Source organism: Aptenodytes patagonicus, chromosome 9, assembly GCF_965638725.1.
Source record: "Aptenodytes patagonicus chromosome 9, bAptPat1.pri.cur, whole genome shotgun sequence".
Lineage (NCBI taxonomy): Eukaryota > Metazoa > Chordata > Aves > Sphenisciformes > Spheniscidae > Aptenodytes > Aptenodytes patagonicus.
Window position 1 is genome coordinate 644,499 of NC_134957.1, and position 21,254 is coordinate 665,752.

At 55.1% G+C, this 21,254-nt stretch overlaps 1 protein-coding gene across 5 annotated transcripts in view; it reads right to left on the bottom strand.

Moving 5' to 3' along the window:
- Nucleotides 1-21,254, bottom strand: part of DLG3 (discs large MAGUK scaffold protein 3) — an 80,623-nt gene that overhangs the window by 58,584 nt on the left and 785 nt on the right. For 4 of the 5 annotated variants that reach the window (XR_012996059.1, XM_076346853.1, XM_076346852.1 and 1 more), the window contains exons 2-4: nucleotides 19,704-19,835; nucleotides 12,298-12,446; nucleotides 10,495-10,650 (exon numbers count right to left, since the gene is read on the bottom strand). Coding sequence is in view for 4 of the 5 variants with exons in the window: in XM_076346853.1 (XP_076202968.1) it covers nucleotides 10,495-10,650; nucleotides 12,298-12,446; nucleotides 19,704-19,835 (437 nt within the window). In the remaining variant the exon portion in view is untranslated. The remainder of the gene's footprint in view (nucleotides 1-10,494; nucleotides 10,651-12,297; nucleotides 12,447-19,703; nucleotides 19,836-21,254) is intronic. The other variant, XM_076346855.1, reaches the window with a different exon arrangement.

Genomic DNA, 21,254 nt, shown 5'->3' on the forward strand with positions numbered 1-21,254 from the left:
CTGCCTGTTTGCAATGCTCCCTAACACTATGTGGGGCTTAGGACATGGAGCTCAAGAGGAGACCAGGGCCTGCTGGCCAGGGGAATCCGCGTCCTGCACTTCTCCAGCTTTCTTAAGTGGGTAGCAGTGTTTTAGCTACTGGGAATGGCACTGCTGGAGCCCAAACGGTGCGGGCACCTGCACTGGGGTGCCCAGACCTGGGTTTGGCAGGACAGGTGCAGTGCCCAGCGCCTTCAGGCAGCTGTGGGCATCTCACCCCAGTGATGTGGGCATTAAGCAGGGCTAAAGGACCTGGGAGCTGATTTCCAGGCAGGTGCCTTCACGGAGGAAAGCAATTCAAGGAAACCAAGAGCTCTTTCATCCTCTACCCTCTTCCTACCACAAGCCTGCCCATCTTATTTAAATTCAGCTTTGGCAGCTGCTCTTTTTACAGGTGCTAATTTCAGCAAAGTGTCAAGAAATCCCCGGAGATGGTGCTATTTACACAGCATGAAGGCGGCACAGAGCTAGGTTTTATCTGGCGTTGCTGGCATTTCAGCCCCTGTTGTCGCTTCCTTCCTCTCACATGAAGTCCTGTGGGAAGAGGAAGGCAAGTGTGAGGGACCAGGAGCTGGGGGTTTGTTGCACCTACAGCCTTTCTAGGAGCAGAAGACGGGGCAGGCTGAAGGCAGCCAGCTCCTTGCAGAGACAACGGTCACATGAGCGCTGTCATGCTGCTCCTTGCCTTTAGCCCAAGCGGGATCTGGGTCCTGCCAGGGGACCCAAAGCCACACGTTAGCTCTCAGCCTGGGTGCAGATGGGGAAGATATCATCTTTGTAATGCTGGGAAACGAGGTGGGGGACAGTTTTGCATAGGGGAGGCACCTTTCTCGACCACAATCACCTGCAAAAAGCTACCCAACATCCAAAGTGCAGGGGAGGCAGCGGGGTCTGCAGCCACCCAGCTGAGAATGGGGGATGAGGAACACCGAGGGGTAAATGCGCGGGGCAGGGGAGCAGGCCACGAGGAGATGAGCAGTAAAGGGAGGAACCAACCGAACTTGGCTCAGTCCGTCAGTCGGTTCCTTAGCACTACCACAGACCCCCATCCAGCAGGGATTTGCAATTTGCTGAGTCTGGGGCTTGTCAAATGAAACTTGAACAGGCGCTCTGCAGAGCCGGCTGCACAGCTAGCGGGCAAATGGGGCCGGCAGTTCCCATGAGTGTTGGAGGTTTCCCACTCACCTGCGCAGTCACAGGTGAGTGGGAAAGGGCAGGATAATGAACATCTCACGCTGAGACTGTTCCTCCCTGCCACCGGCAGCGGTTCATGCCAGGAAATGTGCAGTTGGGATAATAATAACCAGGCATACCAAGGGACCGATAGCTCTCAGAGCTCTCAGGGCATTTGCCAAAGAAATTATTCTCCTCCAGGGCAAAACCATTTTCATTCTATTAATGATCCCTGATATGTTGCCCAATGCCACTACGCAGTTCACATATCCTCACTTGTGGCAGCAATGGTACGAGGGTCTTCGATAAACTCACCAGCCACTTTCTGCAATTGAAATTACAGCCAACTGGATGTCTTCGACGGCTGTGCTGGCGGGGGAGAGGAGCGATGGAGACCTGTGGCAGTTCCCTGCAGCAGAGCCCAGGCTCCTTCCCTGTAAAGAAGAGCCTGGAGGCTCTATTTAATAGCAATCAACTGCAGCAGGCTTTATGGATTTCCTGACAGCCTCACAACACCCACAGCCGCTCTGCCCATCACCCAGCAGAGAGGCTCCTGCCTTGCACTGGAGCACTTGAAGCATGGGCTGGCTGTGGACTGCCTTCCTGTGGCACCTCCCTGGGCAGAAGGGGGGAGCCTTGCTGCTGCATGGGCATAGCAATTACAGCAATGCCGTGGTCTGTGGGTACCCAGTCCTTGTGTGTGCCTCATTTCCTTTAGAATAAAGCACATTTCCAGCCTGATGGAGCAGAGGAAAGGTTTGAAAATGTGACCAGGGCACAACTTCACCACTCCAAGCCAGAGCCAGAGTGAGGTATTTTGAAGTCTCATGTCTTTAAGAGAATCGGTTGATATTTTTTTGGTCCTGTATCTTGATCTCCAGCTGGTTGTGCCTAGTGTGATCCCACCAGACATCCTGTTTCCCTGCATCTTTCACTAGTCCCAGGCTGTCCCTGGGTGTGCTTACACACTCAGACTTAGCGGCAGCCGAACACACCCCGCTTATGCTGTACAAGGCTGTCGGAGGTCTCCTGGCTGGCCCTGCCTAAGCCGATGTGTTCTTGGGGCCACAAAGCCCCACGAGTCGGCTCTCATGGGCTCCCCACCCAGAGCCAGCCCTGCAGGAACCAGTCCCATTCTTGGAGTGGGTCAACATGTGGCTCTGAAAGTGCTGCAAGGGCTCAGCACCACTCTGCTCAGATCTGGGGCTGCCCTGGGCAGCACAGACCTGCCCAGAGGGACCTTTCCCCACATCCAGGGCCCAGGGATGCCCTTTCCTCGATTATTCCCACCCCGCGTGGTGGATGAGAAGGGGGCCTCTGTGGGTCCACGCTTTCTCTTTTTTGCCTGGCCAGCCCTGCACCAACCTGCCCCTTCCAGACAGAGCAAAGCCCATTCCGCAGCTCACACTGCCCCCCGCCAGTGGCTCGTAGGCATACTGGCACCTCGTCCGGGCTGTGCTGCTGCAGGACACACTTTCCGGCATGGGAACCTGCCCAACCTCGGCGAGAAAAATGAATGCTGGTGTCCCTGGGAGCCCTGGGCACCCGCGGTGGACGGGAGGTGGGCTCCCGGCTGGCCCTGGCCCTCCCTGTCGCACTGCCCTGGCCCCTTTAAGGAAGAAAGTGCTCTTCGGAAATTTCTGAATGGCTGTCCCCGCTCCCGGCCCGCCTGCCCGCCGCTCGGCCAATCAGCGCGCGTGCCGCAGGGCAGCAGCCGGCTCACGGACCTCTCTTAAAGGCGCACTGTCGCCACCTGCCCGTCCCGTCTGCCGCCCGCACGCCAGGAGAAGACACGACCGTTTCGGAAGCCCCGAGGTGACCTTCGAACCGGGTCCCATCCGTGGGGTGAGGAGGTGATCCCGAGGCACAGGCACACCCGTACACATGTGTTCCTCAGGAGTGACACATCAGAAATGCAAGCCCTGGGTGACGGATGATGTTGAGGGATGATGTGCTGCTTCCCTCACCCTGGCTTCAGGGCTTGGTTTGGACAAGGGATGGTTGGGTCTCAGGGACTGGGCATCCACAGGGGCCAGAGCACACAGCTGGGTTGAGTTTCATCCCAAAGGAAGCCAGGCCATGAGCTCTGCCACCAAGCCACGGTGCGGTGAGAGCAGGCAGCTGGGAGAGTGGTTTCATCACCATGTTCTTGCTCTGAAACAGAGCAGTAATGCGGGAGTGCTCCCACAGCAGCAGAGCCCCAAAGCTTACAAAACCTCCCTGCAAAAACACCCTGTGAGATTAAGCTATGCAAAATCTACCACCGCACAGAGGGGAAATAGCTGCGCAGTACGTGCCAAGGGAGCGGGAATGAACAGTGCAGCAATGGGACTACAACACACTCATGAAGCAGCTGGCAGAGCTTGCCCCTGGCTTCAGCAATGAATCCAGCTCCAGGACCAGCCTGCAGTGCAGTGCAGCGCAGTGCCCCCTCGCTTGCTCTGCCACCGCTCCTCCCGCAGTCTGCTGTAGCCCAGGCTGCGAAATGATCTGGTCTAAAAATACACCTTAAAAGCGGGGGGGACAGCCTGGCAGGACATTGCCATGTTTCCTGGACACGTGCAGGTGGGAAGCTGGCGTGAGGCTGAGGAAGCGACACCGGTCAGGCATGATGCTCTCCATGTCAGTGCTTTGGGCACAGATGCTGGTGTGCCTGAGCGGTGCCAGCCCCGAGAGCTATCTAGGCCACAGACTGCAGGAGGCCTTTGCCTGAGTCTCAATACTTGGAATAATTTTTAGGTGCAATGCCAGTGAGGCTCCTGCAAGGTGCTTTGTACCTGCAGGCTGCAGGGCTCTGGCGGGCACCGCCCTGGAGCAAACCCTCGCTTCCTGCAGCAGGGCATAAGGTTGGCTTGAAATGCTTGCACTGCTTCAGCCACGCATGGTCTAACCCCCCAGAGCAGGCAGAGCAAAGCAAGAGGAGGCAGCACACAGCAGAAAGAGCACCTTTCAAAGGGCTCACACTCGGATTCACAAGAGGGACGATTCCCAAACCCACACTCATCCACTGTCCTTCCCCTGCAATTCCCCTAGCTCCTACCAGTGGCGAGGATAATGGATCTCTCAGCATAGCTTGATACCGATCCTCCAAATCCTAAAGACTAAAAACCTTCATGAGCAGTTATTGTGGCTGCTCTATTTATACCAGTGCTGGTATTGCCTCTGCCACCAGAATCCTGATTTCCGTCCAGCCTGATGCCATTAAGATGCAGCGACGTTCCCCCAGCTCCAGCGCTCCAGATAGAAAGCAGCTGGCCTGCCAGGCTCTGCCTTCAAGCTTGGTTTGTTCCTTTAAAAAATGGCAAGAAAAGCCCATTTGTTTTGCAGAAATGCACGCAGGAGATTTGTCCTCAGCCTCCTGAGATGCTGGGGTGTCTGTGAGGGGGAGCAGACCGTGGATGGGTGGAAGTCGGGTTGGCACATCCCATGCTGTGGGCATGGAGGCTCCGCACTTTGAGAGCCCCTGGTTGGTTTGTGCTATGGGAGACGGACTCCGATGCTTCACTTTGGTTGCAGTAGGAATGTGGTCAGTCACCCGACAAGGCAAAGCAGGAATGGAGGGACCTGGGTGCTGCTGTGGGGACCCTGCACCGAGGCTGCACCAGCTCATTTTGGAAATGTGATGAGCAAAGCACACAGAGACCCTGCGGGGACAGTGCGGCGGCTCATGGAGCTCCTGGCCAAGGCACTGATGCGGCTGGCCCCTGTTCAGTCCCCATTCCATTGAGATGCCTGTGAATGGTCTCAGTTCTTGATTTCAGAGATATGCATGAAACCTATCAGTGTAAATCTCAGTGTGTGAATCGCCCCAGCAGCTGTGCTCCCCTGGGGACAGGCAGACACGTGCACTAGACGGAGGCAAACGAAGCTGAAGCATGAATCTGGAGGGAGAATGGATGGACTCCAGGCTCGTCTGGATGACTCTGGAGCGTGGCCATCTGCAGGACACTCCCCAAAGCCTCCCCCTCACTGTACCCTTTCTGCCACTGCATGGGCAGTGCTGCATGCACTCACACCATCACAAAATAACTTCAAAACAGTGATGATGACTTGGATGAATGGACGGACCAACAGCCCTATGTCCAGCAGGGCTTTCCTATGCCATGCAGCCAGAAAAGCCTAGGGGTCTGCCAAGGATCTTCCTTTTGCTGCTGGTTTTAGACAGAAAGTTCCCAAATAGAATAGGAACAGGTGCCCGTGCATGAGCTTTTGGTTTGACAGCCTGGTGGCTCTACTGACTTCTTCATCCTTTGCTGAAGCTGTATATTGAGCTGGGACAACTGAGGTCTAAGCATCTCCTTGTTCATCTCCACAGCAGGAATAGCAAGAGCCTCTAGTAAAGCTGAGGCCATTCAACCCAAAAAAGTCCACTGAAGTGACAGCTCTTACTGACACAGCCCACGCTGACCCTGCTTTGAGCAGCAGCATCCTTGGGACACAGGCAGCCGGCTGCCCAGCCGGGTGTCTGTGCTATGCAGGGCTGATGTATGGTTGAACCTGAGCGCGTTACTGCAGACAGACACCCTCTTGGCTTCAGCACTTTGGCTTTTGAGCCTGTGTCTGCAATGTCGAAACACAAAACTGCTAGAGAGCATCTGAATGCAGAGCCCTGAAGCAACCTCCAGGCACAAAGCAGCTCAAGTGACACCGGAGCAGCAGCTGGGGCCTCTGTGCTGTGGGTTGCTGCTTTTCTCTGCTTCTCCTAAAATTAAACATGCTCTCAAAGGTGCATGGGGATGCAATGGGGAGGGGGGGGGTGTCCCTCCAGGAGCTGCTTGCTCCTCTGCTCCCATTGCTTGAGCATTAGCCACCTCCCAGGATTTTAGGGTTGCAGGGCTGATGCTGCCAGGCTTGAGCTGAGATAAAGCAGTGGCCAGTCTGGCCTGCAGCAATGGCTTCAGGTGCCTGCTCAGCCAGCCCACAGAGAGGACAGGGCGTGGTGGGGACAGCAGGGCATGTGCAACCAAGCAACTTCATGGGGAGCTTCTTGAGGGGGCTGCATTCATTGTCAGACATTCGTGCACATCAGGGACCTGCTTAATTTCCCTGACACTCCTTGAGGTAGCAAACAGCTACTTGGTGCTTCCCCTCTCACACAACTTGCAGAGAAAATGAAGAGCGGTGGGGCTGCAGTCAGGGCAGGGGGGAGCAGGGAGCTTGTAGCAGGCATTTCTGCAGCTGCAGTATCTGCCACACGCCGGTCTCATCCTGACCCGCTGCAGGTGCCCAGAGCTGCTCCCGCCAGGCAAAGGTGCGGAGCATGGGAACGCCCTTCTCTTTGGCCAAAGGCAAATCGGGAAAGAGGAAAAAGCACTTGAGAGAAGGATGGGGGAAGCAGACAGCTGGTCGCCACGCTGGTGGCACAGCTTGCCTTTCTTTGCCAAATCCCCCAGGGAGCTCCATGAACCTTTTTGACACTTGAGCTGTGGGTTATAGGGCAGACGGATGCATCTTCTTCAGCGGCAGGTGCAGCAGGGCAGCCTCCTAACACCCTGCCAGGGCGTTTCTGCAGAGCTGGGCCATGTCTTCCCTGGGATGTAGGGAGGGAAGGGGACATTTTTGGCCTCAGTCCAGCAGGGCTAAAGCACAGCCAGCACCTGGCATGCTGCTGGCATGCTCAGCGGCATTCCACGCACCCCCAGCTTGCGAGAGCAGCAGCAGTGCCTGCCAGCGAGGTTTCCTATTCACCGGCAATTTTGGAGCCGGACACAGAATGTGTCCTCTGAAGTAGTCTCGCTCCCTCTCTCCATCATGTTAAGACCTGCTGTTGCTCAGTGTCAGCTGTTGGGCTGAGCAAGGACAGAGCCGCGGCGTTGGCGTCAGGCAGCGAAGCAACGAAACCCTTGGCAGGCAAGAGGGAGGGAGAGATGCATGGGCAGGCGACCGCAGGAGGGGCGGCACCGCACTGGCGCGATGACAGGGATGAAGTCAGAGTGGCTGCAGAGCCGTGCTGGGAAGCAGGAGAGGGTGGTAGGGAAAAAGCAGCGCTTCCGTGCAGGCGCAGAGTTTCTGCTCATCAGCGACATTGTTCCTCTTTCATTTATCTTTACAGCTGGCTGTTCTCTGCTCACCGCACAGAAGATGAGAACAGCGTTTACTGAGAGAAGCAGCCTTCCTGCCAGCCTGTGAGCGCTGGCGAGTGGCACCGGCCATGGGAGCATCCTTGTGGGTCTTCCCACTGTGGATGCACACAAACCCTGAGCAGCCCTGCTAAGGCAACCACGAGGCTCGGGGAAAGGTTGAAATGGAGGATTTGGCAAATAAAACCCCACAAACCCCAGAGCTCAGGTGGGATTGTGCCTCTGAGCGCCTCAACAGGGCATTTCCGCTGGCTGAGTCCCTTTGCTCTTGCTCCGTTGAGGGCTGAACATCCACTTTCCCATGGAGGGATGGTTTCAGCCCACTAAGCCTTGCCGTCAGGAAGCACATGTTGCTGCTGTATTTACCGGTCCCATTTCCTTTGCAGCAGCCATTTGCACACTGCAGGGCTACTTGGAGCGCACACACATTCTCACCAGCAGACAGAAAATTTCCTGTTCCTGGAAGCATTTGTGCAGAGAGGCAATTTATTTCTCATGCGCCTTCCTGGCTAAAGCAGGTTATGGTGGCTTTTGCTCTGCTATCACCGCCGGGGAGAGCTACAGGCAGGGGAGAGGACAAAGCCAGGACAACAGAAAACTTATTTACATTGACAGATGCGATAAGAGAATTGCACTTACTTCAGGCAGGACAAGCCAGTTCATCATCTTGCCTTTTATCAGTGGTAGGGTGTCCACTAGAGCTCTTGTTCCTGGGCTGATAGCACCAGGGGGACAGCTGCTCTGCCCTGCAGCTGGTGCCCTCCTGCCCTAGCATTAAGTATCACCTATTATAAAAGCTTCCCTGGTTCTTCCAAGTGCCATTTGCCATCTCACATGTTTTCCTGAAACCCACTTTGGAAACGCCCGTGGCAAAAAGGATGCACTGAAGGCTGGGGAGCAAGAAGTCACCGTGGAGGTGGGCAGGAGCTGGATGTGTAGGTGTTATCCAGTCCTGACGCTGTCCTGCACACTGGGGCTGTTGAGAACCAACACAGGAGGTGATGCTGGGCAGGAGCTGAGGTCTCCTCAGTGCCTTTATGCAGGAGCAAGGGATGCGAAGCAGGGCCCATGCTGTGGTCCATCGGCACAGCTTGCACCCAGGCATGGCTGATCCCGTGTCATGGTCCAGATCGCTGACATGAGGGATTGCTGGAAATGCTCCTGCTCCACTGGGGCAAGGCCTGTGTTCAGCGTTGAAGATGACACCTCGGGGAACAGGTTCACTGCCATGTCAAAGGCCCCCATACCCCAGCACAGGGGCTGCTGCAGAGGAACAGCACTTGAGCCTGCAGCTCTCCAGCACCGCTTGGTCCCAGTTTCCAGGAAAGCTGCTGAGTCTCCACAGAAAGCCGAGTTTCAGGCAGGACTATGGGCATGGATAAGCCCAGCACTGAACACTACCATCCTGATGGTTTTTCCCCTCCAGGTCCCTGCTCTGCCTGCAGCCAGGCTGTGAAGTGCCCATCCTCTGGGATGAAAGAGGCTGCAGATGAGAGAGCCCTGCCAGAGCACAGCCCTCCCAGAGCCCTGTCCTGCCCACCCGGGTCCCCACTGCCCCCTCCCTCTCGGGGCAGTGACCCCCCTGCTCCGGGCTGGCAGCTGTGGTCCCCACAGCTGAGTGACCCCAAAAGAGCCAGCGCCTGGCACCGAGGACCAGCTCCTGAACTGTACCAACACAGGCTAGGAAAGGAGGAGGCTGAAATAAAAAAAACTTCAGAAAAGAATGACAGGAATTATTTCAGGGCTGGAACAACCTGCCTCACACTGAGTGAGTGAAGAAGCCAATCTGTTTAGTTTATCTAAGGGAAAGTTAAGAGGGAACTTAGATGCATCTATAAATACCTACATGTTGGGAACATTTCTGATTGCCACAGTCCTTTATCCTAGCAAACAAAGGCAGCAGAATTTCCTGGGGCTGGGAGCTAAAGTGAGACAAATCCAGGCTAACAGCAAAGTGCAGATTTTTAATGGGAAGGATAAATAGCCATCAGGCCAGCCAGGCTAGGGACACAGCAGATCCATCGCATGAAGTCTTAAAATCAAAGCTAGGTGGCTGCTGCTAAAGGAGACATTGCAACTCAGCCAGACATTTGGGGCTGGATGCAAGAGCCGCTGCACTCCACAGCCTGGGACAGTTACGAAGAAAATCCCTTAAAATTTGACTGTTCTGGACTGATCAGGCTCTCACCCCTCGTGGGTTTTGCCCCATGACTCCCCCATCTGTGATTGTGGTTCCCTCCCACTGGCAAACGGAGACTGGCAGCCAAGCTCATCCTCCTGTCGTGTTCAGAAAACCACTGTCTTGCCCTTCCAAAACTGGTAAAGATTTGGTGAATGTTTGAAAACATAGAGAGTAGCAAGAGGAAAAGGAGAACTTAAACAGTAAGGGAAAAAAATGGGGCATTACCCATTTTATTGCAGTCCAGAATAAGAAGGGAAACATTTAAAAAGGAGAGAAAAGCAGCAGTGCAATTTTCGTATTTAAAATATTTTGGAAGAAGATTTTGACTTAGCAAACAAGCATTATTTCAAACTATGCCAAGGAAAACAACATTTTCATATTATTTTAAATCTGTGGTGAGCTCCATCCATCCCGGCCACTTCATCCCTCCCAAAAGTGCATTTTGTCCTTCGCTTGTCCCTAAAACTCCCCTCAAATGTGTAGCCCAAACGATGCACTCGCACCAGGAGGAAGCTGAGATTTATGATGCACATCCAAATAAACAGTGTTTCCAAGTAAATAAGACAGCAGAGAAAAGCTCCTGGTAAGCTGAGGAATGGACCTGCCATTTAAGAGCTCAGAGAAAAAAATACGGAGATCTGCAATGTGGGAGTGTGCCAGCGCTGGGGGCAAGAGGGACGGGGCTGGAAGGATTTCCAGCTCCATGGAGCCTCTTTCTTTCTGCGCCATATCCACCTGGCCTCCAAGCCCTGAGGGCTGACACCGGGCCATGGTAAATGCTAACGCAAGGGGATGATTTTGGTGTCGTCCAGCCCCTGGCACAGGTGACTGCTAGATTTCCTAGCCTGAGCATCACCAGAATAGCCATGAGGAAACACTGCCAGCCCCAGGGGAGGAAAATGCCTCCCCGGCACCGTCCCTGCAGTGCTACGGGCACACGGCCCTGGTGCTGTCCCCTTAGTGCCAGCTGCCGGCTGGGCTGGCAGGGTAGGACGCGGTGTGGGGTGCACGGAGGCTCACCTGGGGCAGGGCGCTGCGAGAGCCAAGGACCAGGCTGCAGACGCTGGCCGGTGCCTCTGTCCTCCGTGCTGTCACCCTCACCAGCCGTGGCGTCATCCCCAGCGTGCTGTCCCCAGCCCCTGCGGGAAGCCTCTGCTCACTGTCCCGGGACAGATCCTGAAATGAGACAGGGGGTACATGTGGGTAGGGCAGGCCAGCTGCCTCCAGGCCCCCCCACTGCTTCTGGAAGGGAAAGTATGAGCTTTCCCCCATGCAGGGGGCTCATACTGCCTTTGGCGAGCATCCCACCGCCCGTGACAGCCTGCTCTGGCACTGGCCCATGGGCAGCGGGGTCACTGCAGACAAAGGTGGAGGCTTGCAGGCAGGGGACTCCAGGGCTGTTCTGCCACCGGGTGGGGGCAGCTCCCTGTTGCATTTGACATTTCAGCAACACAAGATGCCTCAAACACATTTTATGGAGAAAGGAGAAGGGATTTGATGGTGTCGATGGGCTTGGGCTGTGTTCGGTGCAGGGAAGCCCTGAGACCAGCTGCTTTGCTTGTCCCCCCTGTGCATGCAGGGCACTGCGGGGGGAGCAGGAGCACCCCTCATACTAGCTGCAGCAGGCCCACGGCGGCTTCCCCACTTGTTTCCTCGTTGATTTTTAAATGTCTTTATTGACTGTCACATCTCCTCAGGGCCCCATGGACTGGCCTGGCCGCAGAGACCTGTGGCTATTGCCAGCAGAGCTCGCCAGTGGGTGGATCAAGGCTACACAAGACCCAAAAACCCAAAGCGGGATCCCACTGCCTACGGTATAACATCACTAAAAATTTGTTCATAAACACAGACTAGATCTGCAGGTTTGCCTTTAACTAGAGGGACTGCCAATGTGAAGGGGGTCAAGAAAAAATGGGACTAAAATGGTTCCTGAGTCAGAGGGACACAGATATCTCCTGCACTGATTGTGGGCAGTTTTGTCCCCCCGGTTCTTGATCATCAAACTCCTTTAAAGTATTCCTTCTTAGGAGACATCGGTCAGCTCCATTGTCCCTGTGTACCACACAAATTTGGTGTCCCCGCAGGTATAGGATGGGAAGCGAGTTCAGTCCGTGAGGAAGAAATATGGTGTTTATCTAAGGATTATTTCGCTGAAAGGAGGAATCCCCTAATTTTTGCATTTCTGCACAAATGTTCCTGTATCCCCAGTTCAGGGGGATCCCACAGCATCCCTTGGCAGGGCACAAGGCAGTGAGAGGGGGACAGGAAGAGGGCCTGCAAAGGCATGAGGCAATTTTATTTACCTTGGTGCCTTTGAGATAACTGAGACCCTACTGCTCAATTCCTGCCTCCCCACCTGGTGCCGTATCTTTTAAAAGGCTGTTGAAAATTAAAGAGAATGCAAATAAGAGAGACAGAAGTTATCTGAGAGCTGGAAAAAAATCCTGAAAAGGGAAACTCAAAAGGCTCAACCTACTTCACTTATCAAAAGCAGCCCGCAAGGTGGCTAGATCAGAGAGCTGAAACACCGCTGAGACAGCGTCAGACGGGAGCAGCTAATCCAGCTGCAACAGCAGAGCAGGAACCAGAGCTGGAGCTGAAGCTATTTGCATTAGGAGTAATTCAATTAACACTTGTGAACCAGAGAAGTTCATTGAGTTGCCTCATTAATGAGACAAGCTATGACACAGGAGGTGTGGAAACACCCTGGGTGTGAGCTGGCTGGGCTGCAGTGGCCAGCAGCCTCCTGTGCCCCTTGCCTCCCCTTTGGTGCAGGAGTGTGCAGGGTCTGGCCCTGCAGCATCGTGCCAGAGCAGCTCTTACCTCAGGGAGGTTTTGGGGCTCTCCAGATGTGACTGTGGAGCTGGGCTCGCTGGCCTCATGCTGCTGCCTGGCTGTGCTGCAATGTGCGTCTGGGCTGGGAGGCTGCAGGGGTGCGGAGCGCAGTGTGAAATCGTAGAATTCATGAATATCTGCAAAACAGCATGAGAGACATCCACAGGACCGGGGAGGCAGCCCAATGCCAGCATCCTGCATGGGGTGCAGCACCTGTGCCCACCCACTCTGCCCCCAGAGCATCATAAGTCTGAGCCCTCTGTGAGAGGCTGGCACCCGGGCGATGGGCTGGGACAGGTCTCTGCTGGCTCCCCACCCTTGCCGTGCTGCCCACCATGCCTCCCCCCGGAAAGGCAAGAGGTGCAATGGGGTGCCTGGCTCAGCACACAGCGCCCCATGGCTGTGGAAGGCACAGGCATTTCCACGGAGCAATGACCAAATGCTTCACGGGGACTAAGAGCAAACTGTGCCCAGAAACATCAATCATAAACCCGCCCCATCCCACTCTCCTCCAGGCTGCACCAGCCCCATGCATGGTCCCATGTCCTTTCTGCTCCAAGAAGCCTCCTGCACCAGGCAGCCCCTGCCTGCCCGCCTGCCCTGACGCTGTCGGGTTTTTCCGGCCCCATCGCTGCTCCCCAGTGCCCCTGGCCCATGGAGGGGCTCCCTTCCCATGGGGACAGGCAGAGAGGGCACGGGGCACTAGCACAGCAGGCTCACGGTGTACAAGCTCCAAAGCTGATGGCTACAGCTGTGTTATCTCCAGCTCCTTCCCCGATAAATTCCCTCTTCCCACCTGGCACAATACTACCTGCGCACTGCCACAAGCAGATGCCATGTATCCTCACTCTGGGCTCCAAGGACCTGAGTCTGCTGCTGTAAATCATAGTGGCTCCAGAGAGAGGCATGAGAATGGGGTGTCCCAGCCCTCGCTGCTCCAGAAACAGTTATGGAGTGACAGCGGGACCTGACGGCAGCTGCTGCCTGGGTGTAGCTCCAGAGGGGCTGTGGGAGCCCAGACGCTTTCCTACCCCTGCCAGGAGCATTTTACCCTCTCCCGGTCATACGTGGAGGCTTGCAGGGAGCAGCAGGGCTGCAGTGGGCTTCACTCCTCCTCCCTAAGGAAGCCCCCACTGCCGTGCACTCAGGCAGCTGCCGGCTCCCAGCAGCCCCCAGCTCATCTCCAGAGCCAGGTCAGACATGGACCTCCAGATCCAGCACTTCCGTAGGAACGACAAAAGCCAATATACCCATTGCAGAAGTGTTTAATTTCAGAAAAGGAACTACATCAAAAGTGAGAAGCTTTTTTACGAAAAAACTGAAAGGGGTAATAAAGAGGGTAAAACATTTGTGGGAGGCACTAAGCCTATTTAGAGAGACCCCACTGGAACATCAGAGCAAACGCACAGTGCCTGGCCGGAGAATACTGTAAAGGCAAAAGGGAGGAAAGCAAGGCTGGACCACAGAGGAAGGGAGGCTATTAAAAGCGAGAAGACATTCATCTAAACAGCTGAAGCTGCGTCCAAATGAGAAAACCAGAAAGGATGGTAAATGCTGCCAGGTTAAAGGTAAAACTCCAAAAGGTCAGCCAAAAGAGTTGCAAAAGGCATAAAAAAGTAATAAATCCCTTCAAGCACCTGGGAAACAGGAAGCCTGGCGGAGTCCGCAGGGCCAAAAAGTCACGGCAGCATAAATAAGCACTCAGAGCAGGGAAAGCCACAGCAGGAACCTGAGTTTATTTTCTGTACCTGCATCTGCTGCGGAGGAGGCTGGAGAGCCCCTCTTCTGTGAGTGACCCCAAGGGCAAGCGGTGGGTCTCAGCTCGAAGGGACCATGGCTGTTTCCCCGGTGCTCCCTGGGATCTCAGGGATGAAGCAGCTGTGCCAGCCCTTCAGTGTGCAATTTCTCACCTGAAACTATGCCACACTGAGGCACCACAGGGTATTAAATGCCCACTTTATAAAGATTTCCAAAGGAAATCTGGTGAGAGCTGGGCAGTGTAAGCAGGGACATGCTGAGCACTGCCCAAGGCTATTTCCCAGGAAGGCTTTCACAAGCAGGACTGCACCCCCAGACGCAAGTCCCCATCCTCCCCCTGTGTTTAACCACATGCCCATACACTGCAGCAGCACATCCATGTTGCAGATGGGACAGGGAGCAGCATTGACCCACATCATCCAGCTCCCAGGGGCTGCCTGGTGACCTCCCAGCTGCATGGAAAAAGCTGCTATAAATCTCGGCTGCCGGCAGAGTGGCTTTGTGCCCACGGTGAGCCCAGCCAGACTGTGTGGCCGCCCGAGTCCACGGAGCACCGTGCCACTGCCTGGTGTCGATGCTGCTTTTGGAGCTGCTGCTTTGCGCTACATCATTGCCAGGCTCTGTCCTGTGCCCCGGGAGAAATGGGGCAGCCGGCAGTGACAGGAGGAGTGGGAGTCCCCCCATCCACCCACCGCACCTGGGGCACCCCCTCCACAGCCCCCCACGTGCTGAGCACGCTGCTGGCAGCCCCTGAAGTCCTCCCAAATCAGACATGAGGTCATGGCAAGCAGTCATCGCACAGCCAGACAAATGGGACTTTGTTTTCGTGCAAAAACATCTCTCCCTCTGGTTATAAAAATAGTCATTGCGTAATGGGATAGCAGGAGCTCCTGGCTGTGCGGATTACGCTTGGAATGCACAAAACTTCGCAAAACTGAAAACAGGATTTGAACAGCCCCATCGTGGGGGTGCACCGCTGCCGGTGTCCCCGTTTGTCACCCATCTGCTGCAGGAACACAGCCTTGGGCAGCCAAGCTGGCAAGGCGCCTGTGGAGCGAGAAGTTTGTCCTCCAAAGCAGCTGCTCTCCACCTCCGAAACCCTCAGCCCATTTTAGATGCTTGCTGGGAGAGGTGATCATCGCTGGCACCAGGGATTAGAGGAGTTTCAGGATCGGGGGATGGGGTTCAGGCAGCAAAGGGCGCAGCCGTGACAGGAGTACATTTTAGGACACACGTACATGTGGCATTAAAGATAATTTAAATATATGCTGGTTTCCTTCATTTCTTATGGGCATCACAAGTTGCACACAAGTCTGCCTCACCTGCACACTTTAAGAGCAGCACTACCTGAAAAGCCTCAGTAAGAGGACGTTGTGGTAGCAAAAGATGATGCTGCATGTTCTGTCTTACAGCCCAATTTCTGTTTGATGACAACGTAAATCCACTCTGGATCTAATAACGAAGAGTAACTCAAGATTTGCAGAGATTAGAATTTGTCTAACAATTTCCTCCTGAGGTCAATACGTCAAATAAATGTCATTAAATACTTCTATAGCACCAGCATCCAAGGGCTAATGCAGCGCCCTTGTGCCAGCCAGCACGTGCACTTCCAGAAAATGACATTTCTTCCCCAACGTGTGCATTGTCATCAGCTGTGTCACCGCAGATTTACCCCAAGCAGAAACTCTAGCCTCGCACCAGCCTCCCAGCTGTGGCCCTGCTGCTGTAGGGAGGATTCACACCTATAGCCGCCACAGCAGATGTTTCAAGCAAGCTATGAGTTTCCATCCTTGGCTATGGGCTAATTTGCAAGAGGAGGAGTCCTCAGGGCTGGGAATCCTCCAGATTCCTCCAGTTTTCCACCCTGGCTCCTGCAGCCACCCGTTGAAGCCATGACTGCCATCCCCAGCAGCGCTGCTGACGAGCTGAGTTCCCGGCTGGAGTTTTCCACCCAGGGAAGCACCGCGGGTCGGCAACAGCCTGCCTCTCCTTGTGCCTCTGCAGCAGCAAGGCTCTCCAGGAGGAATGTTTTTTGGGGTAAAAGGAGCCGCAGGGGAGGATTGGGCCCAAGCAGCCGACAGGACCTCATTGGGGTCTGTGCTAGCCATCGCTTGGGCACAGGAGAGGAGCTGAGCCCCAGAGGGCTTTCGGGAGGAGCACTGCCCTTTGGGCTGCTGGCAGCCGGGGTGGCCGAGCACACACAAACCCTGCCTGTCTGCCCAGCTTCGCCTGCTGCAAAGGGCACAACAGCCCCTTTCAGCCCCGGCTTCAGGAAGGAAAGGTCAGTGAGCTGCTTCTGCGTGCGAGCCCTGTCCTCCCCGGCGGCACGAGACAAGGCCAAGCATCAACCCAAGGGGCTCCAGGCAGCAGAGGCAAGGCAGGGCCACAATCGCCCCAGCCCAGCCGCAGTGCCCCTGAGCCCAGGGTCCTTGAGTGCCCTTTCGCCAGGCTGTTTCTCTGCAAGTCATGCGCTTGGCTCCATGGCCTCAGACGCAGGGAAAGAGGGGCCAGAAGGAGGGAGCCAGCACAGCCTGTTTTCCCTCTGCACCGCCAAGGAATTTCTTTTGTGCGGAGCAGGGGTTGGCGCATTCCAGCGTGCATCGCTGTGCTGAGCCAGCCGCCATGGCACCCACCGGGGCAGGAGCTGTCCTGCCAGAGTCAGCGTGCCTCGGGGCATGGGTAGCTCCGGAGAGGGGGAGTTGAGTCTGGCATGGTGGTCACAAGGATTTAAGGGGCTGTGCTGTTGTCAGAGGAGTCTGGCAGAAAACGGTGCATGTGCAGAGCAACACTGGGCACATTCACGATGACAGATACATGCAGCCCTGGACACCACACAGGCTTTATCTGAACGTCCCAGCAGACCCTCCCCTGGAGCTGGGCAAACTGGGGCTTCTGGAGCCCACAAAACAGCTTATTCTTAAAAAAAAAAGCATATGGAAAGCCATATCTATCCCTGGCATTTTTCATGTGGACCAACTTGGAAAACTCCGTGATGTTTGGCACTTCTGATAACTCTACTACGGCATAATACATTTTGGTGTTCAAGCTTAAGCCAGCCAATGCATGTCTTAGGAGAGCACTACCTGTAGGAGCATGCAATCTAAGACAGGGATGTACCATGTGCATGCATTCATGTTCCCCAGGGGTTGAAAAAAAGCAGGCCCATATTTCGGAAAAGCTGCAAGAGAAGGGACCTCTGCAGGCTGAGGCCTCTCCAGAGCCAGAAGCATCTGGCACGGCATGGGGCAGCAAGATGGGAGCCTCTGCGTCGGCAGGCACACCTGTGGCTCCTCCTGCAAATCCTCCTCTCTCGGATAAACTCTGAACCAGCTCCGTGACTCTGAGCAAACTTCAGACAGAGACACAGCAGCTCACTGGGAAAAGGGCGGGTGAAAAGCAAATAAAATAGAAATGCTCCACCACTCTCCCAGAGCTGTCACCATGCTCCAGCAGGTTCGGACTGTGGACACCGAGCAATCCTGGTGTGTGCCAGCTGTGTGCGGGCACAGTGAGCACGCAGCAAGACACAGCATCAGATGTGTCCACGCAGGGATGGAGGAATTCACAAACCCACGCTCCAGGGAGGCGGAAGTAATTAATGCAAATTCCTAGTTAGGTAAACACATCTAGAGAAAGCTCGCTCTGGCACGAGGAACTAATATCCTGTTAAACCAGTTGAAAAGGTCACCAGCAATCAAGCGACACTCCCTCATGCCAGTGTTGATAGGACACCAAGACAGATGGCTTAGAGCAGGGAGCTGGGAAGTCTGTGCAGCGTCTGCATGCCAGTGTGCAAACTGCAGGCAGCTCGGCATGTGCATGGACATGCTGTCTCCAGCTACACTCTCTTGACAACACTTTTGCACTAATATGAACAGCCCTGGGCTTTGGGAAAGTTGTTTCGCTGCCTTCACACAGCACCGGGGAGGGCTGTGGCAGCACACAAAAGCAGCCAGGGGTGTTGGGCTCGTGTCAGGTTTGCCAAGGCGATCACAGCCCTGCTGGGGACCACTGCCTCCAGCGTGGGACTAACCATGGGCTGGGGAGCATTTTGAGAGTGGGTTGTATAAATGAAGAGGCAAGAAAGGAGATGCACGCTGGTCCCTTCGGCATGGGGGCCCACTGCCCTGTGGAGCCCTCCCTTGCCGCATGTCTCTGCTGCCGCTGGCACAGACGTCCCAGCGCAAGCCCTGCACAAGGACATGCTGGGGCTGAAAGCCTCCAGGTGATGCTCCAACAGCAAGAACAAGGAAAGGAGAGAATAAAATAGCTCAGGACACGCCACTCATCCCATGATTGTATTTCATTTTCAATGGATAATCTGAAGCACAGAGTAGCTGCTGGCAACTCGGGGCTCTGTGGGCACAGAAATGGGTCTCTGGCTGCAGAGGTGCGAAGAAAAGGAGAGAGCTGCTGAGAGAGGAGAGTGATGGTGAGGGGGAACGCCAGGGCTGAGACAGCTTTGGGTCAAAACGCACCGAGAATGAGGCACAGACCACACGTGGAGCTCTGCACCCTGGGGTCTGGGTCCTCCTCTGGGGTGCAGAGCTTCTGGGGTGCTTTCCCTTCCTTCCCAGCAGGGAAACTCGGCTACTCTCCTGGGAGACCTGGGAACGGAAATCGCCAGCGCTGCATGCGCTTCCCCTAGGCCCACAGTGAGCGGGTCTTAAGGAGAGGAGCTAAGTGGGAGCTCCTGCCCCACTCAGCACACTGCAGCTTCTCCAAAATTAGTGCCCTAAGTGAACCTGCACAGCCAGGATCAGGTCTGCTTTGACAGGGAATGGAGCTGAGCAACTTCAGAGTCCAAAACCATCATTTTTTTTCTAAAAAAATTACTTTGCAAAGAAAGTGCGTTTTCAAATGACCTTGTTCAGCAAGATAGCCATGCATCTTGCATGGAGAAGCTGCATAGTCCAGCAAGACTCCAGCTGTGTTTGTCTAAATCCACATAGAGAACTTTACGCTGTGCTCAAAATGGCATTTTCTGGTGCCCAGCCCTAAGACGAGCCTCGCTGTCAAGTCTGTTTCTTGTGTGAAATTGCACAGTGTGTTACTCGCAAGCGCTCGTGGGTCTAAGCACAAGAAAGGCCAGGATACCCCAAAGGGAGCTGAGTATGTGTGGATTCTGTCTCAAAGATAGAAAGATCTAGTTTTCCTTCGGGTCAGCAGCAGGAATGGAAAGTAGCAGGTTGTGATGAAGCTGAGGGGTGCAGGGAGGAGCGAAGCCCTGTGGCAGGGTGTCCTTGGTATGGAAGCAGAGCTGGAAACCTGGCAGTGGCTGCGAACACACCACGCCTGCACTGTGCAGAGGGTGCTCACGGCACTGCAGCATCCTTTAGCAGCTACTGGATAGATCTGGCATAGCCTGATGAAGAAGGCTTTACCCCTTGTCCACAATCACCTGACTGCGGAATCCTGTTCACATCGCAAACACCCAGCAACTGCAACCCTGATCCCCAGTATCTCCAGCCCAAGCCCTGGAGGAGAAAGACAGACCAGCTCCCTGGTGTTACATGCACCCATGTGTTTGCACAGGATGTACCCAGCCTGGTCAGTGCCAGGCACCTGTGCAGGATCAGGCCCCCAGGAGAGCCCACTGACCGCAAAGCCCCAGGGACCGCAAGACAGGGGCTTACCCAGCAGAGCCTGGAAGAGTTCACTTTGGAAGATGTGCGAGACTTTTCCAATGGAAGCTTTTAGCTCCTGCTCCTCTGGGGACCGCAGGGTGCTTTGGTATCTGGTCAGAATTTCCACTGCCCGTTCAGTGTCTGCAGAGATGACACAGGAGTAACAAGGCATTAACACTGAAGGATGGACAGACATTGTCAGGGAAGGCTCGAGTGCAGTCTTGGAGCAGCACAAAGGGCTCACCTGGATAATGCCTCAAGTTGCCTTTCAGCTCTGGATTTTTAAAGAGTCTGACAGCCACAAAAGCAGCCTCGTTACACATACCTGGAAGAGCTAACCCTGCCGTGAGGTGCAGAGGGGCCATGGCAGAGCGCCAGGCAGGGGCTGGAGGGGAGGTGATTCTGCCTGCTGGCCCTCCTCAACCCTGAAAATCAGGGGCTAAATCCAGGTTGACTCACCTCCAAACCCCATGGCACTGGGCAGCCTGAGCACCTCTGCCACCTCCCAGGCAGAGAAGCCATTCAGGAGCTGGACACGTCCCAGTTGCACAGGGCTATGAGTACTACCGCAAGAGCTGCAGTCTCCCACACGGGGCCAGATGGCTGCAGCAAAGCTGAGCATAGCCCCACTCATGTAGCACAAGATATTGCAAACAGCTCAGCTACACGAGTGGCAAAACTTGGGTTTCTACAGGATGAAGCGTAAGAATTGCTCCATGCATCAAGCAGCCTTGGATCAGCAGGAGACACAGTGGGAAAGGAACATGATACCTTGGGGTCAGGGAAGGAGGCATGCTGGCCAGGAGGGGAGCTGGAGGCTGCCATGAAGCAGTGCTTTGGTTAAAGACTAGGATCATCATGTGAGACAACCTTGGACCTAAAATAGTGGAGCTGTGATCTCTCTGTGCCAGGACACCTCTATGCTTCTCTGGGCAGATGCCCAAAGCTGCCAGTCCAGCTCCAGCCCCAGATGTGACCCATCTCTCAAGGCAGGTGGGGAGCTCCCGTGGACCTTGAGCCCATCCCAGTCCTATCAGTGAATATTTTCCTTTGCCATCCAGGCAGCCTGCAGACAAAAGGCCTCTGTGTGAGGAGGCGGGGGAGCCATTCTGTCACTGTTGGGGACTCGTCTTTTAACCCAGGAACTCATGCAGAAAGGATGACCCTGCTTATCCCAGGGCTCTCAGCAGGGAATTCAGGTCATCAAACAAGGGGGCCTGTGTCTGCTAGGGTGCATGCCACCTGCTATCCCAGTTCGCCCAGCTGGCTCCCCTCCCAGCTCCTCCTTGGCCGAAAGGGGAAGGGGGTCCTGCCTGTGTCACCTGCCTACACTGACTCATTGTGGGAGCAGAACAGAGAAAGGAGCCTGGGGAAGCGTGAATAGCTCCTGCTCAGAACTGAGCTCCACACTGGCTCCAGGAAAAGCAGGGACTTCCCCAAGCTCCAGATTTATTGGGCTTTATGAGCATCCCAGCCCTGCGTTATCAACTAAGGGCTTCCTTTTCTGCAAGATCAGACACTGCCCAGCATCCCGTGAGTGGGGTTGAGTCATCTTTGCCT